General features: G+C 42.7%; 1 protein-coding gene across 1 annotated transcript in view; it reads left to right on the plus strand.

Annotated features, from left to right (window-relative positions):
* The window catches only part of LOC118401541 (zinc finger protein GLIS1-like), a 202,686-nt gene that overhangs the window by 177,256 nt on the left and 1,906 nt on the right, over nucleotides 1-23,524 (plus strand). The window contains exons 8-9 of the mRNA XM_052475299.1: nucleotides 4,402-4,588; nucleotides 19,801-19,934. Of these exons, the coding sequence (XP_052331259.1) occupies nucleotides 4,402-4,588; nucleotides 19,801-19,934 (321 nt within the window). The remainder of the gene's footprint in view (nucleotides 1-4,401; nucleotides 4,589-19,800; nucleotides 19,935-23,524) is intronic.

Genomic DNA, 23,524 nt, shown 5'->3' on the forward strand with positions numbered 1-23,524 from the left:
CTCAGAACCCACGTAAAAAACCCATATAGAATCCTCACAGAACGCTCCCGGAACCGTCCCCAAACGCTAAGGGAACCCCTGCGCCGCTGAGCCGAGCGATGAAATTGAAGAAATCACAGCCATTATTTGTAGAATGTTTTCTGGTCTGGTAGCAGATGTTGGGGCTGAAGGGGAAACCGTTTAAGGTCTGTGATTGATGATTTGGGGGTAATGAATCAAGCTTGTAACCATTTCAAAGAGCTGTCACACAGGCCCTTCTTCCACTTGAGCACAGCTGGGGGAACAGTACTGCAGAAACCAGGAGCAGTCCTCTCCTCACCGCCTCACTTCCCCTGGACACTGGGAAAGACATTACAGACAGGACAGCGAGGAGAGATTTACAGTACAGGAGGAGCAGTGGGGAGCAGAGGGGGCTGCTGACTGGAGTCTCTTGCCCCTCTTAGGCAACCTGAGAGCCCCAGGATGGAACTCAGCTGACCCCTGGGCAGAGCTGAGCTGAGCTCTTTCAAGTGGAGCTCTCAGCAGAGCATTCAGCTGTCATTGGGATTTTTCATGAGCTTCTCTCTCTCTCACTGTTACAATGGTGATGTGAATCACCGTCCAACAGGACTGTTTTCTGATGCTCAGAAGGCAACGTCAGACACATTTAGACTTCTACAAGTACTAATGGGCTGGCACACACACACACACACACACACACACACACACACACACACACACACACACACACACACACACACACACACACACACACACGCACACACCCACAAGCCACAGAGCCTGCTCTCTCACCTCCTCTCAAGTCTTATAAAATCTTCTCATGAAGTCTCAATACTATTATTTGTAAGAAAAAGCATTGTATTCAATAACGAAGCATTTCAAGTGGAACTGACAGTTTTAATTACTTTGCAATTATGAAACAAACAGACCATCATAAGAACAGTCATGAATATCAAATTCCCAGTTTATGCTTCAAAACCAACTTTATAAGAGGTTTTAAAAACAAGATCTATTTAACTCAAAATTCCATGACGTACACTAAGATATTGTTGGCAGAAAAGATGGATGCAGTTCAAAGCATGATTAATATAATTCAGCAATATATTTCTTTGTAGTCCCAAAAATATTGCTATCAGGTTGTAAATCACAGCTGGCCTGGTACATTGTCTGCTGCCTCCATTCAGGATGCACTGGTTCAGTTTCAATGACTCAATATTTTGAACAGAAACGGACAAATGTAACTAAAGGCTGGGAATGTCAATACAATCAAACTAGCAAGGGCAATGATCAAAAGTCAGTCGTAACGTAGCTAATAGGGCTGGCACACACACAAGCAAGTATAAATGAGTCAATGGTTGATTCATCTACTTTATGAAATTACAGCCTGATGCGCTCGGATTGGTGAATTGAACTTCAATTACGCTGCTTTCTTATGTCAGGTTTACAGCGCGCAGCTGAGGAAAAGTGTACGGACATATGCCACAGGCCCAGCTAGGTTAATAAAATGTTGCAGTCTGGCTTCGGTTCTTAAGCTTCACAATGAATAACCAAGGCTAGCTATTCAACTACAATACATTTTGAGTGCACCATACAACAATGCTGTATTCAACCGCACCAGTGATACATGCAGAGGGTGGTGCGGTCTGCCCAACGCAAACTACCTGCCTTCCAGGACACCTACAGCACCCGATGTTACAGGAAGGCCATAAAGATCATCAAGGACAACAACCACCCGAGCCACTGCCTGTTCACCCCGCTACCATCCAGAAGGCGAGGTCAGTATAGGTGCATCAAAGCAGGAACCGAGAGACTGAAAAACAGCATCTATATCAAGGCCATCAGACTTAAATATTTTTCGATCTAATATGTATATATTTCTAAATTCCATTATTTTACTTTTAGATGTGTGTATTGTTGTGAATTGTTAGATACTACTGCACTGTTGGAGCTAGGAACACAAACATTTCGCAATAGCATCTGCTAAACATGTGTATGTGACTAATACAATGTGATAAGTGGACATTATAAAGGGCCATATTTTTTTCTAATAAAACAATGGCCAGTTTGAGTTGCAGTTGCACGTTTTTTGTAAACACAAATATGTTATGTCGATTTTGTTCAATATGGCTTGTGCGCTGATTGAGTTTGACAGCCCTAGGAACAGAAACCAATTTATGTAGCTAGCTATTTTTTTTATCAAGCTAAAAACGCGGAGCCTAACGTTAGCTAGCTGCTGGGAGGATGCCATGTCATTGAAGGAATGAGCAAGTGACCGACTTTTCGCCTCATACAGTGCATTCGGAAAGTATTCAGACCCCTGACTTTTTCCACATTTTGCTACGTTACAGCCTTGTTCTAAAATTGATTAAATAAAACATTTTCTTCATCAATCTACACACAATACCCATAATGACAAAGTGAAAAACAGGTTTTTAGAAATTGTAGCAAATGTATAAAAAAATAAAAAATAATCATTATTTATTTTGTATTCAGACGCTTCGTTATGAGACTCGAAATTATGTTCAGGTGCATCCTGTTTCCAATGATCATCCTTGAGATGTCCTACAACTTGATTGGAGTCAACCTGTGGTAAATTCAATTGATTGGACATGATTTGAAAAGGCACACACCTGTCTATATAAGGTCCCACAGTTGACAGTGCATGTCAGAGCATAAACCAAGCCATGAGAGCGAAGGAATTGTCCGTAGAGCCCCGAGACAAGATTGTGTTGAGGCATAGATCAGGGGAAGGGTACCAAAAAATGTCTGCAGCATTGAAGGTCCCCAACAACACAGTGGAAGAAGTTTGGCATCACCAAGACTCTTCCTAGAGCTGGCCACCTGGCCAAACTGAGCAATCGGGAGAAGGGCCTTGGTCAGGGAGGTGACCGAGAACCTGATGGTCACTCTGACAAAGTTCCTCTGTGGAAATGGGAGAACCTTCCAGAAGGACAACCATCTCTGCAGCACTCCACCAATCAGACCTTTATTGTGGAGTGGCCAGACGGAAGCCCTCATCCTTTATAAAAACCCTCTTAGCCCCCCATCGGAGGAACCTACTGCAGTCATCATCCTCCACATACAACACCAGTTCTGCTAGTCACATTCTGTTAAAGGTCCCCAAAGCACACACATATCCCTGGGTCGCTCCTCTATTCAGTTCGCTGCAGCTAGCGACTGGAACGAGCTGCAACAAACACTCAAACTGGACAGTTTTATCTCCATCTCTTCATTCAAAGACTCAATCATGGACACTTTCTGACAGTTGTGGCATAGTCATTTAAAACAATAACAATGTCTACACTGTATTTCTGATCAATTTGATGTTATTTTAATGAACAAAAAATGTGCTTTTCTTTCAAAAACAAGGACATTTCTAAGTGACCCCAAACTTTTCAACGGTAGTGTGTGTGTGTGTGTGTGTGTGTGTGTGTGTGTGTGTGTGTGTGTGTGTGTGTGTGTGTGTGTGTGTGTGTGTGTGTGTGTGTGTATATATATACATTTTTTTTGTAATAAGTAATACAGCATTTGTTTTTTTGTGTTTTGGTTGTTTCTGTTTTGTTTTAGTTTCAGGTTCGTGGTGGAAACCTGTTCTTAGAGGGGGGGGTGATGTCCCTCCCACTCTGTCTGCTGGGTTCTCCTGTTTGGTAGTTTGCTTGTTGCAGAGCTGGGGAGGATGTCAGCTGATGTGGTACACCTGGGCAGGCTTGACCTGCAGGCTATAAAGGGTGGCACATCAGCCAACACTCTCTCTTCCCTGACTGGCAGGCTGGCTTCCACCACCTTTTGATTTTTGTTTTGTTTTCACCATACAACACCCTCTCCACTCATCCACACACTGCACATACTACTGATCCTACAGACGTCCACAGCTCATGTTACATTTTTGTAATTATTACTATTTAGTTTAATAAATGTATTCCTTTTTACATTTAAGTAATGTGTGGTCTCCCTTTGCTGTTATGAACTATAAGCCAGGTCGTAACACTCTAGAATGACTTATTATATGTCATTCCCAAACATCCTATGAATTTATGAAAACGTGAAAATGACCATATGTAAGTGCTCGCTTCTCAGAAATGGTAAAAAATAAAAAGTGTCACATTCTTCCTGGGGGTGTATATGAACAGATTTGAATAAGAATTCATGTTGCTAAAACGCTGTCAGTTCCACTCTAAAGGACAATCGAGGCCAACCCCGTTGGCAGCATAAATAATGTACTGTAAATCACAAACAGCACAAAACAGAACATTCTATTTTTCAAAACCCTCTCTGATTGGATGATCAGTTGTCAAAACAAAAGCTTGTTGCTATGAAAAGCCATTTAATTTGGAACATGGCTGAGCAAGGACCTAGAGTTGATTCGGCACATTTTGTGAATTAACTTTGTTTGTCTTTCAGGCCTGTACACTGGCTCCAGCACCCCCCATCATGGCGTTTCGATGGAGCTCCTCTCCCCAGGACCAGCCCCCACCACTGGCTCAGCCTCTGCCCCTGATCTGCCCCCCAGGCAGGCTCGCCTGGAACGGGACCTGAGCAGCCCGCATTCTCTGTCCCCTCTGTCCACCATGGAGAGCACACGCGATGGGTGAGTTCCCTACTATACATACACTACTGTTACATGTAGTTCATTAGACACACACTCAGTTGGGTATACCCTTGTTCAGTGGCATCAATTCAGCTAAACCTAGGGTATGCCATGTGGGTTGTGGGGGGGTTAGAAGTAGAAGCTTATTTACTGCATTTCTACACAATTTAAAAACTCTAAAATGCTATTTGGAGAACAGCAAAAACAAACAAAACTGACCCCATCTATTAACTATCACCGCAGTATTAAGTTTAACGGTAGGTGGAACGGCATACACCATGTCATAATAAATTGTCTCATTTGCTTGTGGAAAGGCGCATACAATGCAACATGAAATAGATGCATAATACACGCTATGAAGTCACTACAAGGCCAAGTTAAAGTGCCGACATCCATAGGCGGTTTTCCTGCTGTAGCAAACTGGCTCAAATGAATATCTTTCATCTGTATGACGTCGACCTAGCCTGGAGAAGGGAATTATTGACTCAAACTTTCCAGTGGTACTAATCAATGATAAAGACAGTAACTATGCACACACACTCACTGCAGATATGTTGCTTATGTTTCATTTAAAGTTGACTGGATGAAATGTGTTTATAAAAAATGGTACATTTTTCACTCTGATAATAACACTACGCCGTTCAGGCATGCATTGTTCAGAACTGTCTGTTTTGCTCACAGTGATTGAGTTATATTATTAGCCTAAATTATGACTATGCAATCTATACTCATGACATTAAGAATAGTAGCCTATCTTACATTAGTCTGTAAATGTGATGATATGCATGCAATCCTTTATTATAAATGTGCAATTTTATGATGAATAAATAGACAGCTGCCTCTGATTGGGAACCACACTCGGCCAAAACCAAAGAAATACAAAACATAGAATGCCCACCCCACATCACACCCTGACCTCACCAAATAGAGAAATACAACAGCTCTCTAAGGTCAGGGCGTGACACACAGACACACACAGTCATACACTATCTTACCTTTACACATCATTATATTATTAGTATACCCATACATTCCTGTAGCTTCAGGCTTATAATAATGTCCAAGTTTAGGCTGATGAAATAGTATCTCCCTCCAGAAGGGCTCTGGGTCGGTGGTCAGCTGAACTACCTCTGGGATGTGATCGTCATTACAGGACAGCTGTGTTGTCATCACTGTGGGACATCACAATGTCTTCATCGATAAGATCATGCTGATCCCAGCACAGTGTGGGGACACTTGGGAAATATAAATTATTGCTCTGTTGTGTGTCAACCAAAATCAGTACAATCCCTATATTGGTGCGAAACCCAATCATTGTAGCAGTCTTAATCCAAACCCATGCCCTATGTCCCAAATGGCACCCTATTGCCTATGTAGTGCAATTATTTTGACCAGCGCCCTTAGGGAACCTCATAAGGCTCTGGTCAAACGTAGTACACTACAGTATGTAGGGAATAGGGTAGCATTTTGGAAGCGGCCATAGCGATGAACCTTCAGATAAAGCATGTAGGTCAGGATGAGGTCACAATGATGCAGCCAATAATATCCACTATTTCTGGCATTGTGTCCAATGATCCACAGGTCCAATTGAGTCCCCACTGGGGGTGACAGAGGACTCCCAATGACCTAACAGTTTGGCCCACGATTATACAAAGGTTTCAAAGATAAACTGTCAGAGCAGTGTGGCGCTGACTCCTCTTGTGTTTTTGTGTAGCAAATTAACAGCACTTAACCTTTTAGTTCTTTAAACATGTACTTTAGCCCTGTCCTTGCGAACTGTTACCACGTTTATCTGGCATGGCACACAACAGTGTGTCAACTAGTATTTATTAGAGGCAAAGTTCTAACCAGATTCTCTTTTTAGAAATACATGTTGGCTAGAAAATAACAATATAGTGGTATAATACTACAATACCTATTGTCTTTTATTATGTAGAATGATAGGACACTACTAACCAGGTTCCCCAATGTTTAGTATAGCGATGCTATGCTAACAGAGCGCCAGCTACTGTCTGTTTGATTAAAGAGGGACTGAGTCCTGCTGCAGATTAACAAACACATTTCACACTCTGGTTACTCACTGTCACTCACTCACTGGGTTTACTTCAGTTCCTCTGATCAGGTCCAGCGTTTCCTCTCTCTCTCTCTCTCTCTCTCTCGCTCTCTCTTTCTCTTAGCATGTTTCCTATTAATGTCTACAAGAACCAGCAGAGCACAGTAACAAAGCCAACATGTCGTCAGGAGGTTTTGTGTGTACTGTACAAAACAATGGGATGAAAACCAGAGAGAGAAAATGAGAGCATTAAAACACATTGGGAGGCAATGGGGATATAATGAAGCATTGCAAAAATGGTAACAAAATAATTGTTTTACTTAGATTGTGTGTGTGTGTGTGTGTTTAAATCACACATTTACCTTGTTAATATGTGCATTAACAAGGTAAAGTTTAAGAAACACAGATGATTACTTGTGAATTTGGCGTGAGACAAGGTGGACAGGTCCGTTTCCAGCATAAACAGTGAGAAAAGCAGACATGGTAACCGTAGCAGATGTAAACGTGCTGGAGCTGCAATGGGTTGTCATGTTAGACCTGGTACTTTCTGGAAAGTGCTGTGTTTTTTCAAGCATTAACAGCAGGAATAGAGCTCTGTAGAATTACAATGTGGTTTCAGGACTTCTTGGTACGTAGTACTACTTACAATTACTGTTACTTGGATAGAGACAGAAAGTGAAAAGAGCGTGCTGAGGATATTTTAATACCAGTTACACTGCAACAGAGACACACGCTCGCACGCACACACACCACTATGATGAGATATTGGATGTGAGACAGGGATCTGTTTTTCAGTTTGATGAGGTCCATCTGAAATAGACCACTGTGAGTGTACAGTAAGTTTCCTTACAAATGAAAATAAAGGGCCAGCTGGTAAGACACAGGCCATAAGTGATCGCTCTGGTTCAGGTCTGTCCGTTTGTCCACCCAACGCTCCCATCTGTACGTCTGTGATGCCATGACAACGTTTCATTACAAGAATTACAGCAATTTGTGCATTTCATCAAATTTGAATATCTAACCATAGAAAATGTACAAATGTCTAACCTCAATATTTTTTTGCGAATGTCTAACCGAAGAAAATGTACAAATATCTAACCGAAGAAAATGTACTGCATTCGGTAACTGGACTTCTTTATCAGCCCATCTAAGACAGAAAGACAGCTGTGCCAGGACCTACAACAAGCTGGGTATGAAACGTCTACTTACATTTGCCTGAAGGTGGAGCATTTGATTACATGTTTAAAGCCTTGAGTATACAGGTCACTGCCAAAGTCAATAGCAACGCCACACTTGTTTTTCCCAAACGATTTAGCAGGACATTAAACATTTTGACAAAATGATCTAACTAACCTGACTCGTGCTGCGGCAGCCTCTGACCTCATCGCTAAATGTGTTTACCCTGGCTCAAATGGACCATTTAGAGTCATTTTACTTTGTAAATACCAGTGTCATTTTTCTGACGCTAATATTAAAATATGCCAGTAAAAATACGTGATCTGTGCATGCGCATGAAGGTCGGTGCAGGAGCTAGAGACACTTGGGGGGTCTCTCACAGACGTGCCCATTCTACAGTTGGTGAAGGCTTTAGCTGTAGCGATGATGGGTGGTAAGGGATGTCATTCAGTGCCTTCTATAATGGTATTTTTTCCTGTGTATTGACATTAGAGCCCCTCTGGAAATATTAGTTTGACCTGGTTTGGTACCTTGTGAAGCACAAGGAACTGTGATTGACACAATCTAATTGAATTAGAGTGGCTGCAGAGACATCATTAACAGATCATGTTCTGAGGGGAGACAGTCATCTACAGCACAGTCAGCGATGAACTCAGTGCCATCAATCCTCCCATCTTTCCATCAATTATCAGCCTTAAATCATCTGCACAGAGTATCAATCTCCGAAGTCAAACAAAAACATTCCATTATAGTCATTACTTCTACTGGCTGTGGTCAGAGCCAAATATAAGACTCTGGTCATGGTAGTAGTAGACCTCGTCGTGGTTTTGTGGTCCAACTTGGTTATAAACACAAATTACTGCCTTGGCCTAAATGGTTTATTCAAAGAACAATTCAGACAATTCAATGTCTAAATTATCTTACAACAGATGGCATTTATGGAGTGTTTCAGTGTTTTCTACAGTGTTTTCCGCGGTTAGCTCAATAAAACTAACAGATAGCTTATATGGGCCCAGGAAAAGCTCCTTGACTGCTTAGGTTTGGGCCGTAGGGTTAGGTTAGCTCAGCGCTACCCATCTCTCACGCGTGGCTTGAGCACGCTAACCAGTACCAGGCGTGTTTCCACTATCCCGCGCCAAGCCATGCTTGCCAATCCATCAGAGGGGCTTAACAGCGGGCCGCTGAAGGGGGATGGACAGGGGGAAGGTGGGTCTGATCCATTAACGGACGGAAGGGGAGTCTGATCCATGGTCACTAGTGGGACAGGAAGGGCAAGTGATGGAAGACGAACGAGGAGCAGAGTTGCTCTCCTCGTGGATCTTCATTCAGAGCAGCTCTCCTCATGGATCTTCATTCAGAGCAGCTCTCCTCGTGGATCTTCATTCAGAGCAGCTCTCCTCATGGATCTTCATTCAGAGTAGCTCTCCTCATGGATCTTCATTCAGAGCAGCTCTCCTCATGGATCTTCATTCAGAGCAGCTCTCCTCGTGGATCTTCATTCAGAGCAGCTCTCCTCATGGATCTTCATTCAGAGTAGCTCTCCTCGTGGATCTTCATTCAGAGTAGCTCTCCTCGTGGATCTTCATTCAGAGTAGCTCTCCTCATGGATCTTCATTCAGAGCAGCTCTCCTCATGGATCTTCATTCAGAGTAGCTCTCCTCGTGGATCTTCATTCAGAGCAGCTCTCCTCATGGATCTTCATTCAGAGCAGCTCTCCTCGTGGATCTTCATTCAGAGTAGCTCTCCTCATGGATCTTCATTCAGAGTAGCTCTCCTCGTGGATCTTCATTCAGAGCAGCTCTCCTCATGGATCTTCATTCAGAGCAGCTCTCCTCATGGATCTTCATTCAGAGCAGCTCTCCTCGTGGATCTTCATTCAGAGTAGCTCTCCTCGTGGATCTTCATTCAGAGCAGCTCTCCTCATGGATCTTCATTCAGAGCAGCTCTCCTCATGGATCTTCATTCAGAGCAGCTCTCCTCGTGGATCTTCATTCAGAGCAGCTCTCCTCATGGATCTTCATTCAGAGCAGCTCTCCTCATGGATCTTCATTCAGAGCAGCTCTCCTCATGGATCTTCATTCAGAGTAGCTCTCCTCGTGGATCTTCATTCAGAGCAGCTCTCCTCATGGATCTTCATTCAGAGCAGCTCTCCTCATGGATCTTCATTCAGAGCAGCTCTCCTCATGGATCTTCATTCAGAGCAGCTCTCCTCATGGATCTTCATTCAGAGCAGCTCTCCTCATGGATCTTCATTCAGAGCAGCTCTCCTCGTGGATCTTCATTCAGAGCAGCTCTCCTCGTGGATCTTCATTCAGAGCAGCTCTCCTCATGGATCTTCATTCAGAGCAGCTCTCCTCATGGATCTTCATTCAGAGCAGCTCTCCTCATGGATCTTCATTCAGAGCAGCTCTCCTCATGGATCTTCATTCAGAGTAGCTCTCCTCATGGATCTTCATTCAGAGCAGCGAGCTGTCTTAATTTTTCTTTCCATCTTTCCATCCCCACATCCCTCCCAGGTGGCGCAGCAATTTAAGGCACTGCATCTCAATGCTATAGGCGTCACTACAAACCCTGGTTCAATTCCAGGCTGTATCACAACCAGCCGTGATTGGGAGTCCCATAGAGCGGCGCACAATTGGCCCAGCGGCGCCCAGGTTAGGGTTTGGCCGGGGTATGCCGTCATTGTAAATAAGAATTTGTTCTTTAAACTTGCCTAGTTAAATAAAAAATAAAATAAAAATCCCTGAGGACAGAACCAAGCCTTAGAGGACAGATCCTAGAACAGTTAAGGATTGCATCACTGCCAATTGTATTTTTGGCTTCTTATAGACTGTATATAACCAGACAAGAGTATTCAGTTCTGATAACGTGTCCCTCCATATACACCTACATGTGTTGTAGGAATGCGAATACGTTTGGTTGGATTGTTTTGGCCCGAGGGTGATGTTACAGTGTCCAGGTTGGAATGTGAATACGTTTGGTTGGATTGTTTTGGCCCGAGGGTGATGTTACAGTGTCCAGGTTGGAATGTGTATACGTTTGGTTGGATTGTTTTGGCCCGAGGGTGATGTTACAGTGTCCAGGTTGGAATGTGTATACGTTTGGTTGGATTGTTTTGGCCCGAGGGTGATGTTACAGTGTCCAGGTTGGAATGTGAATACGTTTGGTTGGATTGTTTTGGCCCGAGGGTGATGTTACAGTGTCCAGGTTGGAATGTGAATACGTTTGGTTGGATTGTTTTGGCCCGAGGGTGATGTTACAGTGTCCAGGTTGGAATGTGCAGTCTTGATTTGTTTGGTCTGTCCTAAGAGTTCTGAAGCCAAGCTTATTGCAAGGCTCAATCTATGTCTGCTGAATCAAATTGTATTCCCGGAATCATGTTCACTTCAACAATTGCATTGAGTCATATTCACTCAGTCATATAAATCAGTATTATTCCTAAGTCAGGTAAACGGAATCCTAGTCCCTAAGTCAGGTAAACGGAGTCCTAGTCCCTAAGTCAGGTAAACGGAGTCCTAGTCCCTAAGTCAGGTAAACTGAGTCCTAGTCCCTAAGTCAGGTAAACGGAGTCCTAGTCCCTAAGTCAGGTAAACTGAGTCCTAGTCCCTAAGTCAGGTAAATGGAGTCCTAGTCCCTAAGTCAGGTAAACGGAGTCCTAGTCCCTAAGTCAGGTAAACGGAGTCCTAGTCCCTAAATCAGGTAAACGGAGTCCTAGTCCCTAAGTCAGGTAAACGGAGTCCTAGTCCCTAAATCAGGTAAACGGAGTCCTAGTCCCTAAATCAGGTAAACTGAGTCCTAGTCCCTAAGTCAGGTAAATGGAGTCCTAGTCCCTAAATCAGGTAAATGGAGTCCTAGTCCCTAAGTCAGGTAAATGGAGTCCTAGTCCCTAAGTCAGGTAAACGGAGTCCTAGTCCCTAAGTAAGGTAAACGGAGTCCTAGTCCCTAAATCAGGTCGGAGTCCTAGTCCCTAATTCAGGTAAACAGAGTCCTAGTCCCTAATTCAGGTAAACGGAGTCCTAGTCCCTAAGTCAGGTAAATGGAGTCCTAGTCCCTAAGTCAGGTAAATGGAGTCCTAGTCCCTAAGTCAGGTAAACGGAGTCCTAGTCCCTAAATCAGGTAAACGGAGTCCTAGTCCCTAAGTAAGTAAACGGAGTCCTAGTCCCTAAATCAGGTAAACGGAGTCCTAGTCCCTAATTCAGGTAAACTGAGTCCTAGTCCCTAAGTCAGGTAAACTGAGTCCTAGTCCCTAAGTCAGGTAAACAGAGTCCTAGTCCCTAAGTCAGGTAAACGGAGTCCTATTCCCTAAGTCAGGTAAACGGAGTCCTAGTCCCTAAATCAGGTAAACGGAGTCCTAGTCCCTAAATCAGGTAAACTGAGTCCTAGTCCCTAAGTCAGGTAAACGGAGTCCTAGTCCCTAAGTCAGGTAAACGGAGTCCTAGTCCCTAAGTCAGGTAAACGGAGTCCTAGTCCCTAAGTCAGGTAAACGGAGTCCTAGTCCCTAAATCAGGTAAACGGAGTCCTAGTCCCTAATTCAGGTAAACTGAGTCCTAGTCCCTAAATCAGGTAAACGGAGTCCTAGTCCTAATTCAGGTAAACTGAGTCCTAGTCCCTAAGTCAGGTAAATGGAGTCCTAGTCCCTAATTCAGGTAAACGGAGTCCTAGTCCCTAAGTCAGGTAAAAGTCCCTAAGTCAGGTAAATGGAGTCCTAGTCCCTAAGTCAGGTAAACGGAGTCCTAGTCCCTAAATCAGGTAAACGGAGTCCTAGTCCCTAAATCAGGTAAATGGAGTCCTAGTCCCTAAATCAGGTAAATGGAGTCCTAGTCCCTAAATCAGGTAAATGGAGTCCTAGTCCCTAAATCAGGTAAATGGAGTCCTAGTCCCTAAATCAGGTAAACGGAGTCCTAGTCCCTAAGTCAGGTAAACAGAGTTCTAGTCACTGAGTCCAATCCATTGTACTATTGCTAGTAAGCTGTGTCAAAGATGCTCTGGCTGAGTGATTCAAGCAGTGAGTTCTCTCAAACATTTGCCAGCCAGTTATTTTACACTCACTCTCATCCCCTTTCAATCTTAAACCCTGACCCCAACATCTTACCCCTAGCCCTCATCATTGATCTAAAACCCTCACACCAACATCTTACCCCTAGCCCTCATCATTGATCTGAAACCCTCACCCCAACATCTCACCCCTAGCCCTCATCATTGATCTGAAACCCTCACCCCAACATCTCACCCCTAGCCCTCATCATTGATCTGAAACCCTCACCCCAACATCTCACCCCTAGCCCTCATCATTGATCTAAAACCCTCACACCAACATCTCACCCCTAGCCCTCATCATTGATCTGAAACCCTCACACCAACATCTTACCCCTAGCCCTCATCATTGATCTAAAACCCTCACCCCAACATCTCACCCCTAGCCCTCATCATTGATCTAAAACCCTCACCCCAACATCTCACCCCTAGCCCTCATCATTGATCTAAAACCCTCACACCAACATCTCACCCCTAGCCCTCATCATTGATCTGAAACCCTCACACCAACATCTTACCCCTAGCCCTCATCATTGATCTAAAACCCTCACCCCAACATCTCACCCCTAGCCCTCATCATTGATCTAAAACCCTCACCCCAACATCTCACCCCTAGCCCTCATCATTGATCTAAAACTCTCACCCCAACATCTCACCCCTAGCCCTCATCATTGATCTAAAACCCTCACCCCAACATCTCACCCCTAGCCCTCATCATTGATCTGAAACCCTCACCCCAACATCTCACCCCTAGCCCTCATCATTGATCTGAAACCCTCACCCCAACATCTCACCCCTAGCCCTCATCATTGATCTGAAACCCTCACCCCAACATCTCACCCCTAGCCCTCATCATTGATCTGAAACCCTCACTCCAACATCTCACCCCTTGCCCTCATTGTCCATCCTGATCTCAGTCAATAGCCTATCTGGTAGCAGTCACTCTGTCAATCTACCTAGAAGTCAGGGGTCAACCACACTCTCACAACAGAAGGGGTAAGGAAGGGGTGGCTAGCTGGCTGCCTGGAAAAAGGCTGTCAAGAGAGGAGGAGGAGGAGAAGGAGGATGAACAGGGAAGGTGAATACCAGGGGAGAAATGTATACTCTGTGCAGCATATGAAAGATTCCCCTCATTCCTTGAGCCTGAGCGCAGGCGGCAGCTGGCAGTGATTAGCTTATGATTCACTTTAGCTGCACATAGAGGCTGCTTGTAAAAATATGAACAGTATAACTGTTTCCTGAGTTTGTGCTGACAGCACCTCCTGGGGGAGTGCCGCTCTCTGTAGAAACACATGGCCAGCGGACGGATTAACCATGATCGCCGCTAGCTTGGGGCCGCGCAAAGTGCTAATGCTATGCAGGGAGACAACGTTGGTTCGACACTGCGTTGGGTGTCTTCAGTGGAGAGGTGTGTGGCTCTCTAAGCTCAAGAGGCAGAAGAGAGGGGGTTTGGTTAATGCATGGATAGGTTCCAAATAGATAAATATTACATGGTCACACTCTAAATAACTATCTTTGACACATATCTCTATCACTTTTCTTTTTTTTATCCTTTATTTAACCAGGTAAGTTCCAAAAATAATAATAATAATTAAAGGGAGCTGTGCCTGTAACCCCCTAGTCCAAGCCCTGTCTAAGCGGGGGCAGGGGAGGGGTTTAAGAAGGTCATACCAAGGATCATTTAGCGATTTTGAAGACCCCTTGAAGTATAAAAAAAATATTTGATGAAAAAACAATTGGTGCTTTACTGCTATTAGCCCGTATAAACACATTGAATAATAGTTTGTAGGCCAAACCGTTCGGACACTACAGACCATTTGGTGAGAATACCAATTTCCAGGATGTCTCATGGTCTGACAAACACTGCTCTAGCTCTGCCCCCTTTCATAGTGCTACATAGGATGTCTCATGGTCTGACAAACACTGCTCTAGCTCTGCCCCCTTTCATAGTGCTACATAGGATGTCTCATGGTCTGACAAACACTGCTCTAGGTCTGCCCCCTTTCATAGTGCTACATAGGATGTCTCATGGTCTGACAAACACTGCTCTAGCTCTGCCCCCTTTCATAGTGCTACATAGGATGTCTCATGGTCTGACAAACACTGCTGAGCTCTGCCCCCTTTCATAGTGCTACATAGGATGTCTCATGGTCTGACAAACACTGCTCTAGCTCTGCCCCCTTTCATAGTGCTACATAGGATGTCTCATGGTCTGACAAACACTGCTCTAGCTCTGCCCCCTTTCATAGTGCTACATAGGATGTCTCATGGTCTGACAAACACTGCTCTAGCTCTGCCCCCTTTCATAGTGCTACATAGGATGTCTCATGGTCTGACAAACACTGCTCTAGCTCTGCCCCCTTTCATAGTGCTACATAGGATGTCTCATGGTCTGACAAACACTGCTCTAGCTCTGCCCCCTTTCATAGTGCTACATAGGATGTCTCATGGTCTGACAAACACTGCTCTAGCTCTGCCCCCTTTCATAGTGCTACATAGGATGTCTCATGGTCTGACAAACACTGCTCGAGCTCTGCCCCTTTCATAGTGCTACATAGGATGTCTCATGGTCTGACAAACACTGCTCTAGCTCTGCCCCCTTTCATAGTGCTACATAGGATGTCTCATGGTCTGACAAACACTGCTCGAGCTCTGCCCCTTTCATAGTGCTACATAGGATGTCTCATGGTCTGACAAACACTGCTCGAGCTCTGCCCCCTTTCATAGTGCTACATAGGCTGTCTCATGGTCTGACAAACACTGCTCTAGCTCTGCCCCCTTTCATAGTGCTACATAGGATGTCTCATGGTCTGACAAACACTGCTCTAGCTTTGCCCCCTTTCATAGTGCTACATAGGATGTCTCATGGTCTGACAAACACTGCTCTAGCTCTGCCCCCTTTCATAGTGCTACATAGGCTGTCTCATGGTCTGACAAACACTGCTCTGCCCCCTTTCATAGTGCTACATAGGATGTCTCATGGTCTGACAAACACAGCTCTGCCCCCTTTCATAGTGCTACATAGGATGTCTCATGGTCTGACAAACACTGCTCTAGGTCTGCCCCCTTTCATAGTGCTACATAGGATGTCTCATGGTCTGACAAACACTGCTCTAGCTCTGCCCCCTTTCATAGTGCTACATAGGATGTCTCATGGTCTGACAAACACTGCTCTAGGTCTGCCCCCTTTCATAGTGCTACATAGGCGGAGGCGGTGTATTGAGATGCATCCAATGCCAAAAAACAGATATCTCTAGCTTAAACTGACACATTTTTATGGGGATTTTTTTTACTATGCTAATTGAATTTCCACGGGGGCATGGGACATCAACCTTAGGGGTTATTAATCTGTTCCTGTGGAGTGTAGAAAGTGTCTACCAGGTAGCGTCTTAGCACTGGGTGGGTCCTGACCTTGTCACTGAGCTAGCTCTCTCACAAGGTTAGAGCTGTGTCATCTGAGGGATATGGCGCCTCCAGCAACTCTCTGTCATCACATTCACAGAGCTCGTACTGCAAACCATATGCATCCATCCACGGCACATAGTAACACAGCAACAGTTTGTGTATTGGCATTCCAGAAATGCAACTGGAAGAGGATACTAAATGGCTGTTAAATATTTGTGAGGAAATTAGGCCTCTCGCTTATGGAGGGGTTTATATCTATCTGGTCTCGACTGTAGTTGAAGAATGTGTGTGTTTGGAGCAAAGAAGAAAACCAATTTGGTTTACATGCAATCAAAAGGCATGATATGATCTCACCCAGAGCCAGACTTTACACTCTGTTGATACTCGTACTGTAGTTATATTCGTCACATTATTGGTACTCGTACTGTAGTTATATTCTTCACATTATTGATACTCGTACTGTAGTTATATTCTTCACATTATTGATACTCGTACTGTAGTTATATTCTTCACATTATTGATACTCGTACTGTAGTTATATTCTTCACATTATTGATACTCGTACTGTAGTTATATTCTTCACATTATTGATACTCGTACTGTAGTTATATTCTTCACATTATTGATACTCGTACTGTAGTTATATTCTTCACATTATTGATACTCGTACTGTAGTTATATTCTTCACATTATTGATACTCGTACTGTAGTTATATTCTTCACATTATTGATACTCGTACTGTAGTTATATTCTTCACATTATTGATACTCGTACTGTAGTTATATTCTTCACGTTATTGATACTCGTACTGTAGTTATATTCTTCACGTTATTGATACTCGTGCTGTAGTTATATTCTTCACATTATTGATACTCGTACTGTAGTTATATTCTTCACGTTATTGGTACTCGTACTGTAGTTATATTCTTCACGTTATTGATACTCGTGCTGTAGTTATATTCTTCACATTATTGATACTCGTACTGTAGTTATATTCTTCACATTATTGGTACTCGTACTGTAGTTATTCTTCACATTATTGATACTCGTACTGTAGTTATTCTTCACATTATTGATACTCGTACTGTAGTTATATTCTTCACATTATTGATACTCGTACTGTAGTTATATTCTTCACATTATTGATACTCGTACTGTAGTTATATTCTTCACATTATTGATACTCGTACTGTAGTTATATTCTTCACATTATTGATACTCGTACTGTAGTTATATTCTTCACATTATTGATACTCGTACTGTAGTTATATTCTTCACATTATTGATACTCGTACTGTCGTTATATTCTTCACATTATTGATACTCGTACTGTAGTTATATTCTTCACATTATTGATACTCGTACTGTAGTTATATTCTTCACATTATTGATACTCGTACTGTAGTTATATTCTTCACATTATTGATACTCGTACTGTAGTTATATTCTTCACATTATTGATACTCGTACTGTAGTTATATTCTTCACATTATTGGTACTCGTACTGTAGTTATATTCTTCACATTATTGATACTCGTACTGTAGTTATATTCTTCACATTATTGATACTCGTACTGTAGTTATATTCTTCACATTATTGATACTCGTACTGTAGTTATATTCTTCACATTATTGATACTTACTGTAGTTATATTCTTCACATTATTGATACTCGTACTGTCGTTATATTCTTCACATTATTGATACTCGTACTGTAGTTATATTCTTCACATTATTGATACTCGTACTGTAGTTATATTCTTCACATTATTGATACTCGTACTGTAGTTATATTCTTCACATTATTGATACTCGTACTGTAGTTATATTCTTCACATTATTGATACTCGTACTGTAGTTATATTCTTCACATTATTGATACTCGTACTGTAGTTATATTCTTCACGTTATTGATACTCGTGCTGTAGTTATATTCTTCACATTATTGATACTCGTACTGTAGTTATATTCTTCACATTATTGATACTCGTACTGTAGTTATATTCTTCACATTATTGATACTCGTACTGTAGTTATATTCTTCACATTATTGATACTCGTACTGTAGTTATAGTCTTCACATTATTGACTGTTCAACAACGAAATACAGGGGGAGTTGCATTATAGCTCTGAATATAAGACTGGATAGATGGATGACAAATGATGGTTCCTGTGACATTATTTACAGAAGAGGATGTGGTGTCCTACACTTTGGCTGTCCCCATAGGAAAACCCTTTCTGTTTCCAGGGAGAACCCTTTTTGGTTCCACATAGAACCATTTTGGGTTCCATATTAAAAAAAAAACTCTTTGGAAAGGGTTATACCTAGAACCAAAAAGGGTTCTTCAAAGGGTTCTCCTATGTGGACAGCTGAAGAACCCTTTTAGGTTCTAGATACCACCCTTTTTTCTAGGAGTGTATTGACAATCTGCTTTCATAACGTAGTTAAATGAAACCCTCCAAATTCCATTGATTTTTTTTTTCATGTTGATTGCAGGTTTTTCCAACGTCCTAACAGCGTAACTACAGATGCCATATCTTAATTTGATCATCCTGTTGTTGCAGGACACAGCAGGAAATGCAAACTTGTAGAGTGTTCCAGGTTTAAAAAGGCTTCTAAAGTTTGTGGTTTTAACATTTCAGACCTGAATTGTATCAACCCCTACAAATAAATTGTCCATGATTTATAATCTGCATATTAATTCACATTTCCTGTTAATGCAGGATTTTTTTTTTCCTACTGTAGTAAACTGGCTCAAATTCAAATCCTACGTCTATATGGTTCTAATTGGAAAGATTGGAAACATCCCATCTGTTAGTTATAACTCTGATTTAAAAAGCAATTCATCCCACTTGTTGTTGTTTTCCTTCCTCTCTGAAAATTGGTGCGCTCAATGCAAAGTGTGACTCTTTGAAGTGTACCCTGAAGAACAATACACTCCACAGATCTTTTGGGTATTGGCACAGTCTCGTCTAGTTGGAGCTATTCTGCTTAACATTTATAAAGATTTGTTTGCACACATCTGTGTCTAATACCACCACGGACAAAGCTTAATTTATTTAATCGCAATCCAGAAAGCCTTAGTTGTTGCTCGCCCGCCCCGAGCAGTTGGGGTACGCTATGTCACAAACATGTCATGCTCATATGCCTAAACACGAATAGGCTTTCTCCTCCGAGGCCACAAGGCACGGGGGGCTTTCAATAGAATGCATGCTCTGGTGTTTGTTGACTTTAGATGATGTGGTAGATGGAGGATTGTGGGAAGCTGAAGTTTCCATTCCCCCGACAACATACAGTACAGCATACTATTAGGGCCATTCAAGATCCTTTAACTGCTCCAGTGTGTTGGTTAGATAAATGCTGCTTAGTACATAGCACTTTGATCAAACAAGACGTTTGATTAAAATAAAAAAATATGAAACCACAGTTGTCAGTGTGTATAAATAGTAAATCATTGTATTTATGCACTTCAGCATCTGATCATTTCAAAATATGGGGAAATTAGACAATTAATTCTCTCTTTCTCTCGCTCTCTCCTCCAGCGTGTCAGGTCCTCTCCTCTCCCCAGGGATGAAGGGTACAGGCACTTCCCCTCCTCCTCTGGAGAAGCAACAGCAGCACCTCCACCCCCACCACAAGCCCTACTCTCACTACCACCAGCAGGCTGCCAGCGACGGTAAAATCAGACCAGCACAGTCTGTCCTCTCTCAACCCAAGCTAACCAACAGGCCAATTTAGTTGGCTGGAACCCTCCGAGCATTGGTTGAATACAGAAATGTATACACTGAGCGCACAAAACATTAATAACACCTTCCTTAATATTTAGTTGTACCCCATTTTGCCCTCATAACTTCCTCAATTTGTTGGGGCCTGGACTCTCTATAAGGTGTCGGAAGCTTTCCACAGGGATGCTGGCTCATGTTGACTCCAATGCTTCCCACAGTTGTATCAAGTTGGCTGGATGTCCTTTGGGTGGTGGACCATTCTTGATACACACAGGAAACTGTTGAGTGTGAAAAACCCAGAAGTGTTGCAGTTCTTGACACACTCAAATTAGTGCACCTGGCACCTACTACCATTCCCCGTTCAAAGGCACTTAAATATTTTGTCTTGCCCATTCACCCTCTGAATGGCACACATACACAATCCATGTCTCTCCTCCCCTTCATCTGGAGACTCATCTCCCTCACTAACTTTAAGCACCAGCTGTCAGAGCAGCTCACAGATCACTGCACCTGTACATAGCCCATCTTGTAAATAGCCCATCTTGTAAATAGCCCATCCAACTACCTCATCCCCATACTGTTATTATTTTTTTGCTCCTTTGCACCCCGGTATCTACTTGCACATTCATCTTCTGCACATCTATCACTCCAGTGTTTAATTGCTCAATTGTAATTATTTCACCACTACTTACCTCCCTTATTTTACCTAATTTGCACACACTGTATATAAACTTTTTGTTCTATTGTGTTATTGACTGTACGTTTGTTTATTCCATGTGTAACTGTGTTGTTTGTGTCGCACTGCTTTGCTTTATCTTGGCCAGGTCGCAGTTGTAAATGAGAACTTGATCTCAACTGGCCTACCTGTTTAAATAAAGATAAATAAAATCTACACTAATTGAAGTGGGTTTATCAATAAGGGATAATAGCTTTCACCTGGATTCACCTGGTCAGTCTGTCATGGAAAGAGCAGGTGTTCCTAATGTTTTGAACACTCAGTGTATTACACAACTGACTAAACTTTCTGTCATGTAGGATAGATAATGCAGCAGTTCTATGTAATAGATTTCTGTCTGCAACTCTCTGAACGCCCCATTTCCACTTTTATGGAACTGACAACTTTATTTCGTGTGGAAAAGAGAAAAGAATCAAATACAGTTGTAACTGCACCTTTAAAACATTCCATTCCATTGAATAGGCCTAATCCTCACACTTTACCACCATATGAACATGAAAGGATACAAGGGGAGGAAGCCGTGTCGGAGAATTGGGACGCAGCCCATGGATCTGTTAGAGTGTTTGGCGTTGAGCAAAGAGAGAAGATTGCAGTTAGCGAGACAGAGCAGGAGAAACCACAGGCAGGAACCTCTTCTGCTCTGAATTAGCCAACAAAAAAAAAACACTGCCTTCTGTAGTCAGCTGTCTCTCGCTCTCTCTCCGAGCTCCACTAAGGCTGCTCTAGCTAGCTGTCACTGCAGACCTGCTCGCTAATACCTTAAACACAGCTTTCCCTGTTAAAGATCTACGCATGGACGTCTGTGAAACCGCGCTGTGGTCAGCGAGTTGCGTACAGTGCTCCAGAAATGGCTGCTTTCACATTATCATGACTCCTGTGGTCTTAGAGTGCAAAAATAGAAGGGGGACAATTGGCAAATGCTACCACGAAGGAACTGGAAGAGTTAGCGCGCTAACACAAATGTAGCGTTATAATAGCTCGAAGCCACACAATGTTTCAAGTTGATGTATGGAATCAGTTTACAAACATAATCACTCCGTATTGTTTGGTCAGAATGAATGCCCCCTTCAGACACTTTTCTTTCCCCTCCCCTCTTGACCCGATAGAAATAGAATGACTGAAATTGGTATTCTCATTGGACCTAAGTCTATCGTGCCTTGCAAAAGTATTCATCCCACTTGCCGTTTCCTATTTTGTTGCATTACAACCTGTAATTTAAATACATTTTTATTTGGATTTCATGTAATAGACATACACAAAATAGTCCATTGGGGAAGTGAAATGTAAAAAATGACTTACAATAAAATTAAAATAAATGTAATTAAATACGAAAAAGTGCTGCGTGCATTCACCCCCTTTGTTATGAAGCCCCTAAATAAGATCTGGTGCAACCAATTACCTTCAGAAGTCACCTAATTAGTTAAAGTCCACCTGTGTGCAATCTATTTAAAAGTGTCACATGATCTCAGTATATATACACATCTGTTCTGAAAGGCCCCAGAGTCTGCAACACCACTAAGTAAGGGGAACCAACAAGTAAGCGGCACCATGAAGACCAAGGAGCTCTCCAAACGTGTCAGGGACAAAGTTGTGGAGAAGTACAGATCATGGTTGGGTTATAAAATATATGAATCTTTGAACATCCCACGCAGCACCATTTAAATCCATTATTAAAAAATATAAAGAATATGGCACCACAACAAACCTGCCAAGAGAGGGCCGCCCACCAAAACTCACAGACCAGGCAAGGAGGGCATTAATCAGAGAGGCAACATAGAGACCAAAAATAACCCTGAAGGAGCTGCAAAGCTCCACAGCGGAGATTGGAGTATCTGTCCATAGGACCACTTTAAGCCGTACACATTGCTTAAAGAAAAAAATAAGGAAACACATTTGGTGTTTGCCAAAAGGCATGTGGGATACTCCCCAAACATATGGAAGAAGGTACATTGGTCAGATGAGACAGAAATGTAGCTTTTTGGCCATCAAGGAAAATTCTGGTGCAAACCCAACATCTCTCAACACCCCGAGAACACCATCCCCACAGTGAAGCGTGGTGGTGGCAGCATCATGCTGTGGGGGTGTTTTTCCATCGGCAGAGACCGGGAAATTGGTCAGAATTGAAGGAATGATGGATGGCGCTAAATACAGGGAAATTGAGGAAAACCCGTTTGTCTTCCAGAGAGATTTGAGACTGAGATGGAGGTTCACCTTCCAGCAAGACAATGACCCTAAGCATACTGCTAAAGCAACACTTGAGTGGTTTAAGGGAAAACATTTAAATGTCTTGGAATGGCCTAGTCAAAGTCCAGACCTCAATCCAATTGAGAATCTGTGTTATGACTTAAAGATTGCTGTACACCAGCAGAACCCATCCAACTTGAAGGAGCTGGAGATGTTTTGACTTGAAGAATGGGCAAAAATCCCAGTGACTAGATGTGCCAAGTTTATAGAGACATACCCCAAGAGACTTGCAGCTGTAATTGCTGTAAAAGGTGGCTCTACAAAGTATTGACTTGGGGGGGGTGAATAGTTACGCATGCTCAAGTGGTCTTTTGTTGCAGCGGCAGGCCCATCCCTCCCCATCCCTGTGTAACGTGTATAATAACGTTTTTTATTTAGTTACAGCAGCAGAAGAGCCACCCTGAGATGGCTAGATTAAATAGTGTGTGTCAGAGGAGGAAATAGCATCAGTTTGTCTTATTTCTTTCACAAGAAAAAATATTTTACATCTTCAAAGTGGTAGGCATGTTGTGTAAATCAAATGATACACACCCCCCAAAAATCTATTTTCATTCCATGTTG

The sequence above is a fragment of the Oncorhynchus keta genome, chromosome 22, assembly GCF_023373465.1.
Source record: "Oncorhynchus keta strain PuntledgeMale-10-30-2019 chromosome 22, Oket_V2, whole genome shotgun sequence".
NCBI lineage: Eukaryota > Metazoa > Chordata > Actinopteri > Salmoniformes > Salmonidae > Oncorhynchus > Oncorhynchus keta.